Raw genomic sequence first — 21657 nt, 5'->3', positions numbered from 1 at the left:
AGGAATCTTAAGTTTTTCTAGAGATGCAAGTATATAAAGATAAAGTAGAAGTAGAAATGTACGAAGCTAGACATGGTTCTGAAAAATAGCAGGAACCCAAGAAAGTTGGGGCTTTAGAGAGAGGCCTGTGAGTGTCTGATTGCTTTTGGAGCTCCTAGATTCAGGAGAAACCCAGACCTGCCTTTCTGGGTGGCTTTTAAGTAATAACCATGGGGCACTCTGGGTGGAGGACCACTGATTTCTGACCTCATAGTTTATGAAAGCCAAAGTTTATTTCCTTTCCTGCTCTGTCTCCTGGGAGCTTGAAGAAAGGAGTTTGTGTGTGGCAGATTCTGAGCCAAGCTGCAAGGGCGAGGAACTCGGTAAACTGGCATTCGTGGGGCTGGCCGTGGCAGAGGGGCGGGGTGGGGCAGGGCGGGGGCCTGGGTGTCCAAAGACCTAAAGCTGAGCCCTAGCTCAGTTTCTTATTTATTCATTTATTTAGACAAATAAAAATTGTACATATTTATGGTATAGAACATATTTTGACATACAGATACACTGAAATGATTAGATCAAAGTAACATATCTATCTCCTCACCTACTTAGCATTTTTATTAAAAAAATTTTTTTTTGAGACGGAGTCTCACTCTGTTACCTGGGCTAGAGTGCCGTGGCATCCGCCTAGCTCACAGCAACCTCCAACGCCTGGGCTCAAGCAATCCTCCTGCCTCAGTCTCCCGAGTAGCTGGGACTACAGGCATGCGGCACCATGCCAGGCTAATGTTTTCTATATATATTAGTTGGCCAATTAATTTCTTTCTACTTATAGTAGAGACAGGGTCTCGCTCAGGCTGGTTTGGAATTCCTGACCTTGAGCAATCCGCCTGCCTCAGCCTCCCAGAGTGCTAGGATTACAGGCGTGAGCCACCACGCCCGGCCTACTTAGCATTTTTAAATGGTGAGAACATTTAAGATCTAGTCTCTTAGCAATTTTCAAGTACAGGATACATTGTTAGTAACTGTAATTGCCACACTCTACAATAGATCCCCAGAATTTATTCATCTCATTTAACTGGAACTTGGTGCCTTTTAACCAACGTCTCCTCCCAACCCCAGCTCTTGGCAACTATCATTCTGTTCTGTTTCTGTGAGTTTGACTTTTTTAGATTCCACATAGAGGTGAGATCATCTGGTATTTGTCTTTCTGTCCTGGCACAGTTATTTCTGGCTTTGTGACCTCATCACGTTCGTCATCGGTAAAATGCCTGCCTCCCTTGTTCCGCCTACTTCACCAGGCTGTTGTGGAAACAAAATGAGACGACGTGTGAGTTCTGGGTTTTGGCATTACTGTCACATATTAGAAGTGCTTCTGTGGGGCTTAAAATTTTGCTCTCAATTTGGCATTCATGAAGGTCATAGAAGGGCTTACGTTTAGTTAATTCTGTTACTTGGGAACGTTTGGGACCATTTAATTTGCAGAATTTTAGTACCCAACTGTCCATTACCTTCTCTCTTACTTAGAATCTAGTCATGGCTGCCATGACAGAGAGATCTAGAATGATAGAGGCTTAAACAACCTAGAATTGCATTTTACTTTCATGGAACCGTCCAGATATCGTTGGTCTGGGGCAGCTTTGGAGGTGGGAGGTGTGGGGTAGTACATGGAGCCAGAGAATGAGGTGGCTCTTATGTTCCCACGTGGCTGTCACCTCTTGGTCCAGGTGGCTGTTCCAACTCTGCTCAACAGGAAAGGGAGGAGTGAAGGGTGTGGCCACAGCCTCACGTCCCTTCATACACACCCCTCTGGACGGAACTATTCAAGTGTCTACACTTGGCTGGAGTGTAGTGTTGAGCTCAACATCCATGTGTCCAGATAAAAATTTCAATTCCTGTGTAAGAAGAGAGACTGAATGTTGGGGGCTGGGCAGCAAGCAGTGTCTGCATCAGCTGCCTGGAGTCATGTCATTAACTCACTTTTAAGAAGTACACAGAGCGTAGAAGGCAGAGCAGTTTGTATTCCATTCTGATGAACAACTATGGAATGATACTTGAAGGGGAGGATGAGGGAGGGTGAGGCTGTCAGCTTAGAAGAGGTTTAGAACTTATTTGTGCTTTTATTCAGGCTTTTGAAGCCATTTATTATTTCTAATAATAAATGCACCTAGTTATTGCTACATCCCGGGCACGGTGCTGGGAGTCAGAGGTCATGGTCTCTGCTCATTGAAGGTCACTCCACAAGGAAGACAGGTGTGTCCTGCAGTGACTAGGAAACTGTGGTGAGAGGCTGTGGGAACTTCTAGGAAAAGACCTGACCCCCCCGCCCCCTGGGCAGGCAGGACGTGTATGTGTGTTAGATGCAGCGTGTGGGGTAAGTGTCACTTCCATGGTTTAATGTTTGATCTTTGTTTCTCAGAATCGTTCCACGTGGGCGTTGGGAACCTCCATGACAAGTGATGCTGCCCCGATGGGAGCTGTCTCTTTACCTGCTGGCTTCACTAGGCTTCCACTTCTATTCTTTCTATGAAGTTTACAAAGTCTCCAAAGGTAAGCTCCCAAGCTTGTCCGATCTCCTATCAAAAAAGGAGCAGAGGCCGGGCCTGGTGGCTCACGCCTGTAATCCTAGCACTCTGGGAGGCCGAGGCGGGCGGAATGGCTGAGGTCAGGAGTTCGAAACCAGCCTGAGCAAGAGAGAGACCCCGTCTCTACTATAAATAGAAAGAAATCAATTGGCCAACATATATGTAGAAAAAAATCAGCTGGGCATGGGTGGTGCATGCCTGTAATCCCAGCTACTTGGGAGGCTGAGGCAGTAGGATTGCTTGAGCCCATGAGATTGAGGTTGCTGTGAGCTAGGCTGACGCCATGGCACTCACTCTAGCCTGGGCAACAAAGTGAGACTCTGTCTCCAGAAAAAAAAAAAAAAAAAAAAGGAGCAGAGGTAGAAGATTTAGGAATATGGTCCAAGTTACAGTCAAGGTGACTCGGGCCCTGCTGTGCTTCCCCCTAGCCTTGAATTGTCCGAATTAATGACTTGAGTCCATGAGGTTTTATGTCCCTGTCCTGGGTCTTCTAGATGATTCTGTGGCTTGTCTTCTATAATAGGGAGGGGTTGGTTCAATGGCTATCAAAGGCCACGGAGGGGATTTGCATTCAGGATTCAAAGTAAACCATTTTCTCTTTCACCGTTACTCAGACATATCTCAGACGTATGGAGGCAACTTGATGGTGTTGGAGACCCAGATGCCTTTTATCTTCTTGTTCTGTCATCTTTAATATGTTGCCTTTGTCAACATACTGAATGTTGGAGATGATGATGCACGTTGGAGATGAACCATCCTCAAGTCTCATTCCAGCCCATAGTCAGGGGAATAGGAGCCGTCATTTCTTTAAGGACAGTTTGGCAAGTAGCACTTGTCACTCCTGCTCACACCTACTTGGTCAGCACTCAGTCACAGCTGGGAGGCTGGGAAATGTAGTCTTTGGCTTGGTGGCCATGTGCTGCCTAAATCTTCTTATGCCATGGAAGAAGGAAGGGACCATGAGCAGTCTCTGCCAGAGGTAGGGATGGTTTTGAAGAGGTGATGACGATTACTGAGCCTTGCCTCAAAGAGGAGCAGGAGTCAGCCAAGTAGAGAAGAAGGCTGAGGAACTACGGACAGAGATGGGTTTGTAGGCAAACGGACAAGCTTGTATAATGCCATTGGTGTGGGGGAAAGAATAGCATGATCTGGGAACGGTGAGACCCTTGGCAGGACTGGAGTGCAGGGTGTGATGGGGGAGTGGAAAGAGTTGAGCTTAGATCAAAGTGCAGGGTTTGATTGGGAAAGACACTGTGTGTCGGATTTATCTTGAAGACGGGGAGCATGTTGAGAGTAGTGTAGTCATGGAAATGGCAAAGGTAGGTTTTGGGAGCGCACTTGAGAGTGCTCTGCCTTCATCTGTCGCCCTGTGGGTCACCAGGATTGACCTTTCTCCCCATTTTTCACTTGTCCCACTCAAAGCTGTGGGCTTGGGTGCAGAGTGACCATCTAAAGTAGATGAGCAGTGTTCTTTGGTCAAGGCCGTCCAAGCAGCCACGTCCCCTGGTGTACTCTTGGAGCTCTCAGAGCCCACATACCGTGTTTCCCTGAAAATAAGACCTACCCATAAAATACGCCCTAGCAGGATTTCTAAGCATTTGCACAATATCAGCCCTGCCCTGAAAATAAGACCTAGTGGTGTGTGTGGCTATGCATACATCTGCACAACCCATGCATTTTGTCCCAGAGCGGTATAGAAGACGAGCAGCCCTTCTTATCTGCCCCATTGTGACAGCTACTATCCCAGAGGTGACTGGAAAAGTGCTGGCAGCCCCACCAAGGTTGGCTCCCCGTGTCAGGTCCCTGCCATCCTGTGCGTGCTGCAAGCTGAGGCTTTGAGGGGAAAATAAAACATCCCCTGAAAATAAAGTCCTAGGGTGTCGTCTTGAGGAAAAATAAATATAAGGCCCTGTCTTATTTTCGGGGAAACACGGTAGAAGGAGCTAACCTGCTCTTGTTGGGCACTGTGTTGGGCACTTCATGTACCTGTCTCATTTGATGGCTTGCACAGTCCTATGAGGTGGATATCACTTAAAAGACAGGCTTGGCTGCAAGCCAAGTGTGGCAAGTGCACAAAATTGGAAGCTGCAGATCACTTTAAAACCCAGTCTGGGAAGTTGCACCGGTCACATGAGGTCATGGAAGCTCAAAAAAATTACTTGTCCAAGGTCTCACATCTAATAAGTAATGGCTCTGGGCTTTGAACCCTGGTCTGTTCAACTCTAGACTCAATATTTTTTCCTATTTTGTCATTCATATTTGTTGATAATTTCTTGAAGCAGCTTGCTTTAAAGGGGAAGCTCTTTTGTCTATTCAACTGTTAAACTTTAAAGTCTCTGTGTTCTGGAAGCTGCTGGGATGGGTGGGGGACCCCTCTGTGGATAGTACAAAACTTGTCTGTCCTTCAGCTGGTCCAGAGGCTGTTGTGCTTGTGTGTGGCTTCTTACTGGCCATTCCCAAGCCTGAAGCTGCTTTTATCCTTTATGCTTTTCCTTTTATCGTCAGTGCTAAAGTTTCTCAAGCCATTCCCAAGAAACTCCATCTTCCTCTAATGGTTTTGCCAGTTCAGCTCACGGAAGCCAGATCCCCCTGTCTTGCCAAAGTATGTGTAACTGGTGCAATGTTGAGTCGTCTTGGTGCCACACCTCACTTTCTAATTCAGGAAAAAGTGCTGCTTGCCTACATTATAAAAGTAGGCCACTGGAAGAATTGTCTCTCATACTTTTTGGGGGCATTTGTATTTGGAGCAAATACAGTGCCTAGAACGTAGTAGAGCAGGGGTCCTCAAACTTTTTTTTTTTTTATCTTTTTTTTTTTTTATTTCGGCATATTATGGGGGTACAGATTTTAAAGTTTCAATAAATGCCCTTCCCCCCCCTCCCAGTCCTCAAACTTTTTAAACGAGGGGCCAGTTCACTGTCCCTCAGACCGTTGGAGAGTGCCCACTGCGGGCCCGGGATGAGTCGGCTGCTAAGCAGGACAGGCAGCGGCGGCAAGAACACCCAGAGGGCCGGATAGATGTGCTTAGGTGGCTTGCATGTGGCCCGAGGGCCGTAGTTCGAGGATGACTGTACTAGAGGCTCAGAATGCATTAAGTGAAATGCCACCGGTGGGTAGCTGCACAGCTGCCCTCTCTGGGCATGAGCAGGCATCTTCTTCATTGCTGTCTCTCATCATCAGCAGTAGCAGGCTGTCAATCATTAGAGACAACAGATTTTAACAGCCATAGTCAAATTGAATCTCTCAGCAAAACACAGCAGGGACTCCACAGAATACCCCTTCTTCCCAACTCTACCAGGTCTAGACCATCTTAAAGTCATATGGAAATACTTGGGTGGGGTGGGGGGGTCTGCTATTTGAGGTGACCTCATCCCTTGTGCTCTGCAGTATTGTGGCTAATCCACAGCTACTGCACTGAGTTTGTGCCTTGTGGGTTAGTAGGTGTGGAACTTATGCCTCTCTGTTTACGTGTAATGTGAGGAAAGAAGCCACGTGCCATGCATTGTAAGGCTTGCATAATGAGCTTTGAAAGAAAGAATTGATGCCTCTGCCTAAAGGAGGGCATCAGTTGAGTCAATCGATGCAATGGAATTATCAATTGAATGCAATACTTGGAATGAAAACAAATTGAATTCTCGTTAAAAACAGGTGATAGAAGGTGGTATCCTGTTTTAAAAAAAGGCATCTGGGAGGGAAAGTCTTTGACTATTTCAATTTACCAACTAAATTTTCTATTCTAGTACTCACTTTGACATCTTGTAACTTTCTAGGAATCTGTACATTTCACCATAGGTTTTCAATTTGATTAGTATATTGTGCTTCATAAAACTCTTATTTTTAATTTTTTTGTTTCCTTCTCATTGTTTATTGTGTATAGTTTGTTTATTTGCATCTTTTCACTGCCCCCACCCTTATTCCCTCTCTCCACTTCTCCCTCCCTCCTATTTTTTCTTTCTTTCATCACCTGTGCCAGAAATTTTATTAACATTTTCAGCTTTGGGCTTTGTTAGATTTCCCAATTGTTTCTTTGTGTTCTCCATTTCATTGATTTCTGCCTGTGTCTTATTTCCTTCCTTATTGTTTTCTCTGAGTTTGCTCCATTCCTTTTTATTCCAACTTCGTGAGTTGAATGCTTAGCTCATTTCTTTTTGTAAGGAATGAATTTGTATTGTTGTATCAAAGCTGATTGTTTTTCTCAGGAAGATTTCCAGCAGAGGAATTACAGAGTTGAAACGACAAGAACGTTTTCCAGGTTCTTGATAGATTCGCCGTGCCAGGCACTCTTGGGAAGGCTGTGCCAGTTACCACTTCCGTGGGAGAGTGTGCGTCTCTCTGTACTACCTCTTAGCGGGTTCAGTATTCTTTAACCCATCTCAATTGTATTTGCTATATGATGTGAAATGAAGAGTTAAATTATTTTTTGCAAATAGGTAACTAAACATTACTTACTGTCTTTCCATATAGAATTATGATGCAATTTGGATCATGTACCAAATTCTTCTATGCCCTCCAGACTGTTGGAGGGGCGGTTTTTTCTGTTTCATTGATTTCTCAATCAATTCTCACATAAGTACTGCACCGTTTTAGTTATTTTTGCTTTATAAAATGCTTAAGTATTTGGGTGGACTAAGTTACTACTCATTGTTCTTTATTTCCAGACCTTTCTTGGCTGTTCTTAACCAACTTATTCTTCCAGATACATATTTGAACTTGGCAAGTTCCAAAGAACTCTTATTAGAGTTTTAATTAGAATTACAATAAACCTAGAAATTAAATTATAAATAATTGACATTCTTATAATATTGTGTCTTTCCATCCAGGAATATAATATGTTTTCTTTGTTTATTCAAGGACTTCCCTTAATTGAAGGTTCATGGTCTTCAGAATAGGCCTTGCTAAAATTCTTGAGATTTTTTGAGTCTTTTTTTTTTTTCCTCCTTTTATGATCAGGATTTTTTCCAATTATACTTCTTAAATCTTCTAGCTGGTCATTTCTAGTCTTATAATAAAGGCATTTATTTTTGTGTTCCAACAATCTATTGAATTCTCTTAGGTTCCATTGGCTTATCATTTGATTCTCCTGGCTTTTCTATTTAGATAATATCATCCACAGATAATGATAATGGTTTTGCTTCATCAGTTTTTGCTTTGCTAAGACATCTAGAATAATGTAATAGTTGGATGTTATACTGCTTAAATTCTGACTTTTATGGAAACTCTATTGCTTTCGCCATTAGTGAAAAGTTGAACAAGATTTGTTCATTTATTTTTTAAAGTCATGTTAAGGAAACCTAGCCCTTTTAAATTGGCAATAGTGTTGAATATTATCTGTTTTTAAAGTACTTATTCTTTTTTTGACCTATTGATATATTTTAAAGTCATCAATTTTCTAGTAGCAATCCATATGGATTCCTATGACAAACCTACTGTGACCATATTACTTTTATTTAATAAATATACTGCTTTTTTCCCTAAGTTTTAAAAAAATATATTGATTTCTAAGTGAGAGTGATTGGCCTGTTAACTTTTTTTGTTTCATCATCAGATTTCAATAATGGCATTCTGTTAGCTTTATAAAACAAATGAGGAAGATTCCATTTTTTTCGGTTTTCCAGTGTTCCAGATTTCCATTTTTTTCCAGTTCCAGATATTATGGAACTGTTTTAGTATATATGAAATGTCTGTGTCAAAGTTCGATATTCACTTCTAAGTTTGTCTAGGCATGAAGTCTCCTGGGAGTAGATTCAATGAAAACTTTTCAGTATCTTTCAGTGTTATGATATATTTAGGTTTTTTTCCTTAAGTCAGTTTGAGCAATTTGTTTTTCCATTTCATTGACATTTTCAAATGTATTAACATACAATTGTGTATCATATTCTTATAATGTTTTGAATCTTGTATGTGTCTCATTCCTCCTGTCTTAAGAAATTTAGCAAAGATTTGTCTATTTAATAGGCTTATTCTTTTTCAAGTTCTTGGATTTATTTATGAATTCTGCCATCTTTTTGTTTTCTGTGAAGATTATTTAATGATCATGCCACCCTAGATCCTTCTGACTTTATAAAGCCAGGCACACCTTCCTTTATGAGGCATCTATCTTCCTGAAAAGTTGCATTTTAGTGACACTTTTTAAATGGAATTGTGCTTTCCATTGATTTGGCTTTTCATTTCACAAATGCTTTATTTTCATTTCTTTAATCTTCACTGATCTGTACTTAACATTTCTTTAAATAGACTCCAGAACACCAGGGAAGCCCTCATGTTTAAAGAGCCTTTGGTTTTTTTTTTTTTTTTTTTTTGATACAGAGTCTCACTCTGTTGCCCGGCTGCTAGAGTGCCATGGCGTCAGCCTAGCTCACAACAATCTCAGTCTCCTGGGGTTAAGCAATCCTTCTGTCTTGGTCTCCCGAGTAGCTGGGACTACAGGCATGCACCACCATGCCCGGCTAATTTTTTTTTCTGTATATATTAGTTGGCCAATTAATTTCTTTCTATTTATTGCTCAGGCTGGTTTTGAACTCCTGACCTTGAGCGATCTGCTGGCCTCGGCCTCCCAGAGAGTGCTAGGATTACAGGCGTGAGCCACCAAGCCCGCCTGGGCTGAGCCTTTGGTTTTTATGGTGCAAAGTATTCATTTGAATTTCCACCTCCTATGTCTTTGTTTTTATATAGTAGGTGTTCTTAAGGTGTGCTGCAACTAGTATAGTTGAACACATTCACTTTCTACCTTTTGTTTGTTCCTGTACAAACCTGTGCCCTTCACTATTACTAATATCAGTTTATGAGAAAAGGATACAGCAGCTCATTTGTAGATTAATTCTTCCTTTTATAGTGTTCATACAGCACAGTAGCCTCTCACAGGGTGTGGGGTTTGTTAGGAGTTAATTTTTTCCACTTTGTGATTAAAGGAATTTGGTTGCAAGATAGCTGTTAACTCTGGAAAGCCCCTGCAAGATGGGGAAACAAAGGCTGCTGGTCCTGAACAGGTGTCCTTGCCCTTGGAACCAGGTGAGCTGGATGCCCATGCAAAGTGCTCACGTGGTGGAATGCCCTGGGAGACCCGGAATTCCTCAGGTGAGCAGCAGATGAGCTGCCCTATTTGGGAGGTTCTAAGGCCATTTATGAAGTTTATCTTCTTGCATCCCAGTTACTGATAACCCCAGTTATCTGATTTCCTTTTGGTTGAGTTATTTCTAAATCACATTTTCATTCCCTGAGTGGGAACTGGGAGAGGCACAAAGAGCCCCCCACCATGCTTTAAGGATGTCATGGAAAACCAGTACCTTATCACTCCTTTTCTATAGGACAATCTGCAGATGAATATTTGGGAGTTGCTTGCCATTAGATTTTCTCTTATCATTAGAAGCGCATCTTTTCTGCCCCATGTTTCCATTCTCATTTGTTCCACAGTCGGCTGTACCCATGGCTTCCTAGAGAAATAAAGAATTAGTGGGGGGTGACGGGAGTTTTTCATATGCATAGAAATACCAGGACACATGCACCATGACTGGGTGTGCAGCTCCTTAACGGTGGCTTGTATCACTCTAGAGTGTGTGTGTGTGTGTGTTCCCCTCTCGTCCTGATTATTGCCCTCTAATTACCCCCACCCCAGAATTAATTTCCCACCAAAATGTTGAGGGTGAAACCGCAGGGGTAGGTTAGAGGCTGTAAGTAAATGATTTATCATCACAGCTCATTGGCAGTGATTAAAATGCAAATCCCCGTGTATGGTAGGTAGGAAGGAGCTTTGATGGATCCTTCTGTTGGAGGGAGGAAGCGATAGCTGATGTAGTCATGGGGTTCAGCAGCAGAAATGGCTTCATTGCTATGCCCCAGTTTTGTGGAGCACTGAGTTTGGGGAAATGGAATCAGGGCCCTAGAAGGAAGAGCTGGGCCTGCCATGATAGTCCTGTGTAGAGAGAATTCCCAGGCACGGAAGGCTGCTTTCTGTTTTGTAGCAGCCCCTTGCTTGACTGTACTTGAGTTATGGTGAAAACTCCAGTCCTGCCCAAAATGGGGGTGCGGGTCAGGGATCGCTGAGAAGGTAGAATCAGAGAAGGGCTGAGGCCGTTGCTGTTGATGGCAAGACCTCCCGCTGCAGGTTCTCAACTTCTACTCCACCGTATCAACTGAATCCTGCAGTCGCAAATCTTCAGCTAACTTAAAATAGTGACTTCCAAAGTGGACACGAATGGACTTAAGTTACGATTTAAAACTGACAGCGTTTGTTTGTGTCAAGGAACCAGGCAAAGGTGATTTGTAGGAATTCTCCAAAATACGAGGGAGGATTTTTGGTCTGGGACTATGTTGTCCAATACCACAGCCATCAGCCACGTGCAGCTGATGAGCCCTTAGAATGTGGCCAGTCCGAATTAAAATGTACTGTAAGGATGCCATGTACATTGGATTATGAAGAATTAGTAAGAAAAGGAGCATGTAAAATGGCTCATTGTTTAATATTGGATAATATTTTGGATATATTGGGAGAAATAAAATATAAAATTTCACCTTTTTTTCTTTGTAGCTATTAGAAACTTTAAAATGGCAAATGTGGCTCCCGTTGTCTTTCTATTGGACAGCATTGGGCAGAATGTCATCATTTCTCCTGTCTGTGCAGGGGCCCTTTTTCCCCACTAGGGGGAGTTATGTTCCAGCTTCAGGAAATCCACGGTTGGCATGTAAACTTCACTGCTTTCGAATGTACTCTTTTAAAAAAAAAAAAAAGAAGAAGAAAAAGAGCTCAAAGTGTTGCTTTATTTTAATTCTGTATAATTCTGATGTTTCTGGAGGTTGCACTTTACGTGCAAGTGAAGCCAAGACAGAAGAGGCAGAGAGAGGTTTTCCACCTCTGTGTGTTAACAAATTCAGAGATGCCTGTTCCTCCTCCATTGGAATGCAGCAACTTGGCATGTGTTCACTGACTGTTCCCTTGGACTTGGGTCTGTGTGCGATGCAACACGCATATCCACGTACGCGCACACACCCAATGTGGCCTTGTGTGCAGCCGTAACAGACAGGACCGGAGCTACGATCACACGTCTCTACGGCACTCCGAGAGCACGGGACATGCCGTGTGGATGGGGCGCCCGGAGTGGTGCTGTCGTCTGTACCTGGGCCGGTGTGCGACGCCTCTCCCTTTCCCGTCGTTCCTAAGTGCAGCGTTGCCTGAGGTTTGGGGCTGGGGCAGCTGTTTGCACGTAGCGCGTGTGAACCTGCACCTTGATCCTGCGCTGAAGACGGCATCGTTTCGTGATTGTGTTCTCGTGATAAACCACCCTCTCCTGGCTTTCCTTCTGGGAAGTTCCTCTTTGATTTCCCATAGTTTTTGTACTTTTGTTGATGGAAAAAGCATCATTGTTTCCCCCCTTTTCTTGTGTTACGTGCTCTTTGTCACTTTCTGTGGGAATCTCAGCCATTCGGGCACCTTTGTCACTACCTTTATACTGAGCGCCTCTAAGTCTTCATCTTCGACTAAGGGCATTTTTGAGTTGTACCCACCCCTGTCCAGCTGCCTACTAGACAGCACACAGAGCTCAGAGTCAGGCCCCATGGCCCTTCTTCCTTCCTGCATGGTGGAATTCATCAGCGCTGCTGTGGCTTCTTACTTCTTATTTGTCTCTCTTCCCCAGTGTACAGCAAGCCCCAGGGGGACGAAAGCCACGCCAGTCCTGTTGTGTGTCATACCTAGTACCTTGCACCATGCCTGGTTATTGTACATCCTCAAGAAGTGTTTGAAGATTTTTATTATATCTTTTGTTGTAAATCAGCTGTATTGTATAAACACTTTATGTGTATATGTATAAACACACTTATTGCCATTATGATTCCATCTAATTATATCTTGTTAGCATTATGTCATATAATGCAGACATGATCACCGTAATTTCGTGGCATGGCCTGTGTACAAATTTCTAGCAGCCTCTACAAGTGGGGCATTTGCACTGGTCCCTCCCGTGTTTGCTCGTACTGGGAGCTCTTCTCCCTCGTGTCCCTCTCCTTTTGTGACCCTTATTACAAGCCGAGTTTCCATCAGCCCCGCTGCACATTTCCAGGAACTCGGGTCACGGAGCGCTGGAAGGAAAGGTCAGGGCGTGTGGCATGTGTCCACGCCTGCAGCCCAGTCCACTGGCTGCTTTTCCAGGACATAGTCCAGTTCTTTCCATGCTCCTGCTATTCGGCCAACCCGGATTTGTTTGGATTTGGGACTAACAGAGCCTTTTTTTCTTGTCAGAACATGAAGAGGAACTGGACCGAGAGTTTGAGCTGGAGACCGACGGTTTATTTGGAGGATTAAAGAAGGTATAAGCAGATGAATGGGAAACCTCAACTTTCGAACCTGGTTTCGATGTTTTGCATCCCTTTAGTGTTTGGGGTGCACCCAGGCATGGTGTCCGGCAGCGATCCGGTATGACGCGCCTTTGCTGCCGCAGGGGTGTGGCTGTGTCGTGTTGGAGAAGCCATTCCCCCGGTCTTTATCTTCTTGTCCCTTGTTCTTAAGGTTACATAAGCAGATTTCTGGTATCTTACCGGTTAGTATGATTTTTTGCTTTTCTAAAGACCCGGGAAGTCCCTTCTTGACCTGGCCAAATCTGTTAGAATCAAATGCCGCCCCTCATGCCAACTGCTGGAACACCTTCCTTCCAGCACCTGAGTGACCCTGGCCATCCACACTGCCGCAGAGCATGCTGGGAATTCCTGTCCCCTCCTCCCCCCAGTGCTGCTGTGGCAGGGGGCTGGCTCCAGCTCATTTAGCGTGCTTCGGTAGCAGGCCAGGGTGGCCACTGCTCTGTCACCTACCTGTGTCCTTCTGGAGTTGACAGCCCTTCCATTCTAGAGTTTGGTGTGGGTCAGTACCAGCTCCTCCTGTCCAGATGAGAGATGCTAGACTTTTTTCCCCATGACAGTCCCTTTCCCTTTGTGGCTGGGGTTCTTCTCATCCCCTTTCAGTTTCTTAGGACCCCATTTCAGTAATGACTTGGATCACAGGAGATCCCGGGCCCAGCTCATGGTTTGGGGTTTATTTAGGTCAAGGCTAATAGGAGCTGTGTATTTGTTTTCTAAATACTTTGATATGTTTTAAAAATATCAAAGCATTTTTTCTTTTCATTTTTTTAAACTATTTTTCCTCTAAGTATTAATGTCATTTAGCAATACATTATAAATTCAATCAGCTTTTGTGCACTGGCTTGGGACATAAAATACAGCTTGCATTCCAAGTTCTGAACATCCTGCTTACAAATGAACTTTGGGAAGACAATTCGCTTCCAAACCGGGTACTGCTTGTACTGACATTTTCCCATTTCGATAGTTGCGGATCTTGCTTAGAATTGTCAAAGATTTGCTTCAATTTCCATTTTTATTTGGTTAGGGTAACCTGTCCCTTTTCCCAGCTCTGTACAGAGACAGTGTATTAGATAGAATGCCCACGTTTGTCTGGCTGCCCTGTGTGGGTGCTGTTCTTGGCTTTTGTTGTTCTACCTACCAGACACTTCCATGAAAAACTAGATGTAAATCAAATTTTCATTCACAGCATCCATTGCTAGATTTTTTTTTTTTTTTTAATTTAAGCCCTTCTTAGGATTAGCAACAAGAATGTAAGGTGGGTAGGATTGTGCCCACTTCCAAGATGAGGAAATCTGGCAAGCTTTCTGTTGCAGTGGAATTTGAGATGTAATAGGAGATAGCCCTTGGATCTACTCTTTAGAAATAGAACACTATTGGGTCTCTTACAACAGAAAAAAAAATGGTTATCTTTTTTTGCTTTAGACTCAAAATTCAGGCATTTCATATAATATTGAAAATACAGAATTGTTTGCCAGGGGCAGAATTAAGCAAACATGTTTTAGAGACTTGGCTAAAGAGAAGCAATTGTGAGGCAGTGTGGGAAAGTGAACCCAGGGTCAGGCCCCGGCAAGTCTTGGAGCTCTCAGGGATGTCACTGTGGAGGGCAGGCTCGGCCCAGCAGTGTGTTGCCACTTCCAGACAAAGGAGCATTGTCTTCACTGTGACTTCCCAGCTCCTATCAGTCCATCACGTCTGGCTGCTTAATTCCCTGCTAGGGCTCCAGAGTCCTGGGGAGGTGACCCCTTCTAAGCATCCTCCACTGCAGCCTTTGGGACAGGGCGTGGGTCAGGAGTGCTGGCCTTCAAGCCAACTCTGCCTTTGTGGAAAGTATGCAAGGCATGGGTGCATAACCTTGGTGTCCTAAGGACTCAGTCTTTTTGCCATTCTGACCAATCTCTGTCCATCCCTCTGTCCATCTGACCATCTATCCAGTGAGTACCTCTCGTTTTCTCATCTTTCCATATCTCATTACCTTGCATATGGGGTTGAGTGGTTTGAAGTCCTAGAATTTAGAGAGAAGAGGATGAGTCCTGGTGGCTATACAGCAGATGAAGGAAACTGATGCTGCGTTCTTAGGTTCTGGACAGTCCTTGCTGAATACTTCCTTTCTCCGAGGCTATAGGAGGTGGCAAGTGAATGCTACTTTGGTCCAAATTGTAATCACAAGAAGGTATTGGGTGTAGATAGAGATTGTGAACTTTAGAAGAAAGCTTATGTTTTCTGACATCCCTTGCGTATGCTATCTGCAGCACTGCTAATGTTTTAGATCAGGTGACTATTGTGGGGGGCTGCTCTGACATTGCAGGATGCTTGGTGGCATCCCTGGACTCTGTGCCTAGTTAGATGCCAGCAGCATCCTCTGCCCCCAGGTCTCAACAAGCAAAATTATCTCCCGGCATTGGCAAACGCCCTCTGCAGGCGAAATCTCCCACACTTAAGAACAGCTGGTCCACAGCAATACGTAAGGGCTTTGTCCCCACTCTCCTATCATGCTGGGTTGCCATTCTTACCTTTGCTCATCCTGTGTTTCATTCTGGATTGTGCCTCACCCCTTCGCTGTGTGGCCTCCACTGTCACTTCAGATCTGAGCTTTGTCTCCCTGTCGTGGAAGTTGGGCTCGAAGTTGGGCTTGGTGCTTACAGTTCTGACACTTCCCTGCCTCTCTCCTTACTTCCTGCCACAAATAGGGCTTTTACTGAATGTGTCTCTGTGCTCAGGTCCGTGCCGAGTCCCGGGGACAGTGGTGAACCACACAATGTTGCCATCCTACTGTCTCCTAGTGGGAACGGATTGACAGTAAATAAACAGACATAACAGCTACAGAGTGAGCTCAATGATATGAAGGTGATATTAAACAGGGCAATGTGATAGTAATGCTTGGATCATACTGTAATGCTGAATTTTGACAAATTGACTTGTAGAATTTTATTTTATCCATGCCTTACTAGACTTGAGTCATCAAAGGCAAGTCTGAGATTTAATCATTTCTGTATCTTGAGTGCCTGGGATAGTTAGGTGAGTACTTTATTGAATTCATTTGCAGGAGAGTGAACAACACTAGCACCACGCCAGGCTGCAGCACTAAAGTCAAATGCACTCGTCCTCAGTGCATCTGATGGACGTGCCCGCAGATGCTAAGTAGACAGTGTTTATCGTCAGAGACCCTTGTAAGCACAAGCACAATCACAGACTGCTTTGGGGAGGAGAAAGTTGCCCTTCAGCTGAGCTCTAAAGAACGGGCAGGATGTGGCAAGGTCAACAGTAGAGGAGATGCTGTTCCAGTGGGCATTGCTATAATTAGAAAAGAGAAGGACGTATTGGGGGGGATGGTGACTCAAAGTGAAGCTTCATTTAGGACAGTGAAAGGGCGCAGGGCCTGACTGCGGTCCTTTTGATGATAGGGTTTGGAGGATTATGCCCCAGATCAGGAATGCCTGGGAGCCTTGTAATTTCTTTGGGATGATGCCAATTGCTCTTGCCAAGACACCAGATGTGGAGTGGGAGCTTGTATGGTTGTGGCTGTTCAGACTCCACGTGCTTCCGTGTCTGCGTCCTGTTTTGTGATGTCTGCTCTTCTGGGCTCCCGGAGTGAGGGCCTCCCACGCAGGCGCCAGCCAGTGGCCTCCTTGGACGATCGATCTTGTGCTGGGAGCCTGTGTGTGTTCCACAGGGGCTGGCTTTCTCTTGCAAGCCTTCTCTGTCCTGGCGTCAGGGAGATAAGGGAAATGTCGTCAGTGCCCACGTTGCTTGCTTGACATAGTAAATGGGTCTTTAGCCAGTAGGGTCTGAATCAAACTGATAACAAGTGGAGCTTTGTGTTGTGTCATTAATTTTTTTCCCTTTTATTTTTTATTTCTGAGTCAAGACACTTGGCATAATAGAAAGAGCATGGGTTTGGAGTGGGATGGACTGGAGTTCGATTCTGGCTTTGCTACATCTGGGAAAATCATTTTACCCTCCTGCGAGCCGGTTTTATTATCTGGATTATGGGATGGGAGGTTATGGGGGAAGGAAGGGATGGATAAGAAATACCCAGCTGGTATGTTGGGCACCAAAATCGATGCTCAATACTTGTTGTTGTTGTTTTTTTCTTCGGTGGATGAATATAGCCTTGCTTTAGCATTAAGAATCACTGATTTCCCCTCTCTGGCAAAGACATGTGTTCTGCAGAGACACTGACGTGTAGAAGGGAGTTGCTACTACTGAAAGGAGCGCTCAAACTCCTGATGCATTATGAAGAGTGTTGCACACGTATCAGTCTTTTCTTTCCTGCCACGGTTTCCTGCGGCAGGTTTCTGAAACCGAGGCATACCTGTAAATAAGCCTGCCTTTCAGAAATAAATTCAGAGAGGACTTTATAGTCCCTGCGAGAAAGCTTAGGAAGAATAGACCAGGACAGAAAGGGAAGCTGGAATAATGAATAATAATAATAATAATGCCTTTGCACGTTGAGAGAAGAGGTAGTTTTCTTAAGTAAAGACAGTTTTTAGCTACTCAGGCTTTGCCCATAAAGATTTTAAGATTTAACTTATTTATAAATCCCTCTGTATTTCAATAATTCAGGAGAACAACAATGCTCCATTTTGATTCATTTAACAAATACGCGTTGAGGGGCTACAGTGTGAGAGGCTTGTGGGGCCGTGTGCTGGGCTGCTGTGACATTCCAGGCTGACTTCGTCCTACTGGGTGACTCACAGGGACTGAAGCTGAGGTGTGGCTGGGAGACAGGAGAGGTCGGTGAAGGGAAAATCATGCCCGAGGGACCTGGATTTGAGAGAGTAATTCCGCTTGGCTGGAAGGTTGAGGTGAGGAGGAGGCAGGGGGACAGGTCATAAAGGCCATTAGGTGCCATATGGGGAGTCTGGACTTTATCCAGAGAGCAGCAGACAATCACTGAAGGGTGTCAGGTGCCATTTCTTCTGGGGACCCATTCCAGAGCCCCTGGACCGGTTGCCTTGCCCTACCATCCATCTCTCTGGCTCTGTCTCACTGTCTGTCTGTCTGTCTCTCTCTCTGTTAGTTTTGCAGCACTAAATCCTTGGTTCTAACTACACCTTATTTTTCTTGGCCTTTTCAAGGACTTCTTAAACGAAACAATAATTTCCATGAATTCATAGACAGAAAAAGAGAGTGGAGCAGGGTAGTCAGTAGCTGAGAGTTGTTAATAAGCAAATTTGAGATTTATCAATTGCAGATCCTTATTTTTACACAAGGTAGAGGGCGACAATTCCCATTCCTGTCCTCTCAAAGAAATCACTACCATCTTCTTTCCCTACCTGCCTGCACACCTCCTGCACATCAAGAAGAAAATCCAGCAGGGATGGGACTAGACGAGTGGCCTCGGGATGACAGGTAAAGAGCAGGAGTTCTTTGTGTCAACGAGAGAGAAGCAATACTGGTGTGTGCTCGTTTGGGAACCTTCCTTCCATTGCTAATGCTTGGGTTTCTTGCCCCTACCATTTGGAGACTCTTCAGTCCACAGTTCCTTTGCCGGGAGGGGCTGGCCTGAGACTCAAGCATCTGCCTCATCTGAGCTGCCCCTCAGCGTAGGGGCAAAGCTGTAGAAAATCCAATTCTCTGTTTATGAGCACAGGCAGAAAATTCACACACACACTTAGTAACCAGCTCCTGTCAGGAGGAGGGAGGGAGGGAGAGAGGACGGAAACCTGGTAGCAGTTTTTGAGGGGCTGTGGCCTCATGAAAATCAGGGAAAGTCTAACCTTTGTAAACTCACCGGAGTTTAGACACATGAAACAAAGCAAACGTCACCAAGAGAGACCAGTGTTCCTTCACGAGACGTCCTCAACCAGATGGGCATGTTCACCTCAACACCCACTATTAAAAGTCTAATGTGTCCGGGAGTTGGATGCAGAGATGAAAGAAAATCCGCCATTTGGAATGGTGGGAAATTTCTTAGCCACAAACCAGTCAGTTTACAAATGAGTGTCTGCTTACTCCTGGCTTTGTGGCCTGGGCTGCAATCAGTTACTGTAGGTTAAGGAAAATAAGAGGTGTTTTTTTTCTCTCAAGAAGTTGGGGGGGGAGAAAAAAGTTTATCCTCTGTTGGAGAATGGCAGGCTGACATATAGGTTTAATAGGAGTGACACTCAAAGTATTTAATTAAGGGCCAAATTCTTTGGTTTTACTTTTGGTAGCTTCTGGCAGTTGGAGGTGGGTAGGAATTAAATGTCGTCTTTCCCACGACCTTGCTCCCAAGTGGTTATGTTACAGTGAAAGAGTCTAGATCTGAATTCTCCTATACACACAAACATTTGTTAGGTAGGCAGGTACAAAACCCATCATCGAACCTGTTCCTAAAAGCTTGTGAAGCCTCTACTGTCTGTCTGAGGGTTCTTCAATAAGCATCTTGCAGAAAGGTTCATTCCGAGGCTGATGCAATTCTATTCTGGCTAGCAGCCCCACCTGTCTTCTAGTCTGATTAGAAGATGGAGTTTTACTAGACGAAGGGACACAGACCAAAGGAGTGTTAGACTTAGGAAGCTTTGGGTGCTGGGCTCAAGAGATTATTCTGCTTCAATCTTACAAGGGTGTCGGAGCCCAAGAAAAATTTTAACCCACTAACTGTTGAGTACCACTCTTTTCACTGGTAAAATATTTATTTCTAATGTCACTCATGCTAGTAAACTCTCAGGTGTAACTTTAGATACCATATTGGAATTATTTGAATGATAGCCATGTCTGGGATGTGGATTTCAGATTAGGATCCTTCAGATGCTAACTCACTCTTTCTGGATTCCTCATTTGGATACTTCCAGTGTTAAGAACTGTCCTGAAGAGGTAGATTAGTTTACACACAAATATTCTATAGAAGTGCTCTAACAGATAGGCTTCAGAAAGAAGGGGGCTAGGATTATTCTAGCAGGTTAAATAGCGGCTTAGATCTGAAATTGGGAGAGGAGGAGGTATGGGGAAGTGGGGAGGAAGAGAAACATTTCCTTCTCTCAGTATGTTCCCTAAAAGTGGTGGCTGTCAGCATTTTTAAAAAGGTTATTACCTTTTAAAATCGTGACATGACAGTTGATAAGTCTCTGTTAAAAAGAAATTAGGAGCAGCAGCAAGGTAAGAGCGAGATCATGGGGCATGTGGGAGAAGATGTGAAGGGGGGTGTCTTTGTGTGGGGAGCTGAGTGACGGCCACTTTCAGGGATGACAGTAGCTGCTGAAAACTCTGAGATGGATGAAGGTTAGTTATGCTATCATAATTTTGCTCTCAGGTTTTATGGAAGCAAATCTTGGATCAAATTCTGTCATACACGTAGACATTAATTAAACATTTATTAGGCAAGTGGTAGAAACCAGTTTATACCAACTCATTCTTCGGGATCCACGAAGTCCTTTGACAAAGACGTTACATGGAAGATTAGAATGTCAGCCAGTCCATGTTTCTCACACTGGTAATGCTAACTAGCAAGGCAGATTTCACCAGGGAAAGTTCTCTTGACATCCACAGTGCTAGTTAGTGGATTTCTGTTAGAAATAGCCTTAATTTGACATCCATAGGGTGCCAGTAAACAGAATTTCCTCACTAAAAACTCATGCTATCTAGACCACAACTGAAAATTAAGCAGCTGCATCTTAACTAGCTAAAGTGTTTGTTTCTGAAGAGTATTAACTTTCTTTATAACAATGTGATGCAGCCTTGCTATAAGGCAAGGCCTCAAAAAATTGCACAAAACTCAGAGTTGTTCCTCTCCACGGAAATCTTTAGTAAAAGGCGAAAGATTTATACGATCTGAAGAGAAACCAGAGTATGAGGTGGTATTCTGTCACTCATTACTCTAGTAACTGCAACTCCTAGTTCAGAGATGGTGGCTCTTTAGCCCCAAGGAATACTTACTACCTAGAGTTTACACAAAGAATTCTGTTGTAAGTGAACTTCTCATACTTAGAACCGTCAAGTCAGAAATATTCTTTTAATCCTCAAAGCAGTGTACTATATACAGGGTATTATGGGTATGCAAATGAGCAGTGAGTCACCAATTTTAAGATTCCACAAACAACTTGGTTATTCACGGGTGTTCCTGGAGCCACCGTTAGAGGGCGAAGTAGAGGTCTGGCTAGCTGGGTTCTAAATCCCATCCTGGTTCAACCATCAAAAACCTGTTTTATCCCTTTTGTATATTGGGAATGTGATTTCTTTTCTTCAGAATTCTTTTCTTTTGAAATACACTCACAGGAAATTGCAGCAATAGTGCAGAGAGGTCTCCTGTACCTCTAGCCAGCTTCTTCAGTGGGGGGATCTTTTATGACTGCAATGAACTTTCAAACCCAGGAATTTGACATTAATATAAGCCACAGACCTTATTCTTGATTTTGCACCAGGTTTACGGGCCCTGCTCTGTGTGTATAGTTGTATGTGGTTTTATCATGTGTGTAGAGTCATGTAACCAACACAATGAAGACACAGAACCTCAACTACTATGTGCTGCCTCTTTATAGTCATTCACCCTCCCCCTCATCTCTAGCTTCTGGAAACCACTGTGTGTGTGTGTGTGTGTGTGTGTGTGTGTGTGTGTGACCTGTTTAGGATTGTCGTATTTTCTTGGCGAGAAGATTGGCCTTTTTATCATTCTGTAATGACCCTTTTTGATGCTGGTGATTTTCTTTCTCTGAAGTCTACTTTATCAGATATTAATACAGTCATTCCTTCCTTTTAATGTTTGTACAGAATAGCCTTTTCCATCTTTTTACTTTCAACTTACCCATATTGTTATATTTGGAGTGTATTTCTT

General features: G+C 44.0%; 1 protein-coding gene and 1 non-coding gene across 2 annotated transcripts in view; one reads left to right on the top strand and one right to left on the bottom strand.

Moving 5' to 3' along the window:
* Nucleotides 1-901: 901 nt before the first annotated feature.
* Nucleotides 902-21657, top strand: part of HHAT (hedgehog acyltransferase) — a 258988-nt gene continuing 238232 nt past the window's right edge. Inside the window, exons 1-3 of the mRNA XM_012781705.2 lie at nucleotides 902-1306; nucleotides 2396-2526; nucleotides 12793-12860. Coding sequence (XP_012637159.2) covers nucleotides 2436-2526; nucleotides 12793-12860 — 159 coding nt within the window. The 5' untranslated portion in view covers nucleotides 902-1306; nucleotides 2396-2435. The remainder of the gene's footprint in view (nucleotides 1307-2395; nucleotides 2527-12792; nucleotides 12861-21657) is intronic.
* Nucleotides 20562-20677, bottom strand: LOC142864011 (U5 spliceosomal RNA). The gene has a single exon (XR_012914609.1). It is a non-coding gene; the product is annotated as a U5 spliceosomal RNA (small nuclear RNA).

This window comes from Microcebus murinus, chromosome 23, assembly GCF_040939455.1.
Source record: "Microcebus murinus isolate Inina chromosome 23, M.murinus_Inina_mat1.0, whole genome shotgun sequence".
Lineage (NCBI taxonomy): Eukaryota > Metazoa > Chordata > Mammalia > Primates > Cheirogaleidae > Microcebus > Microcebus murinus.
This window is presented reverse-complemented; position numbering and strand designations above follow the sequence as displayed.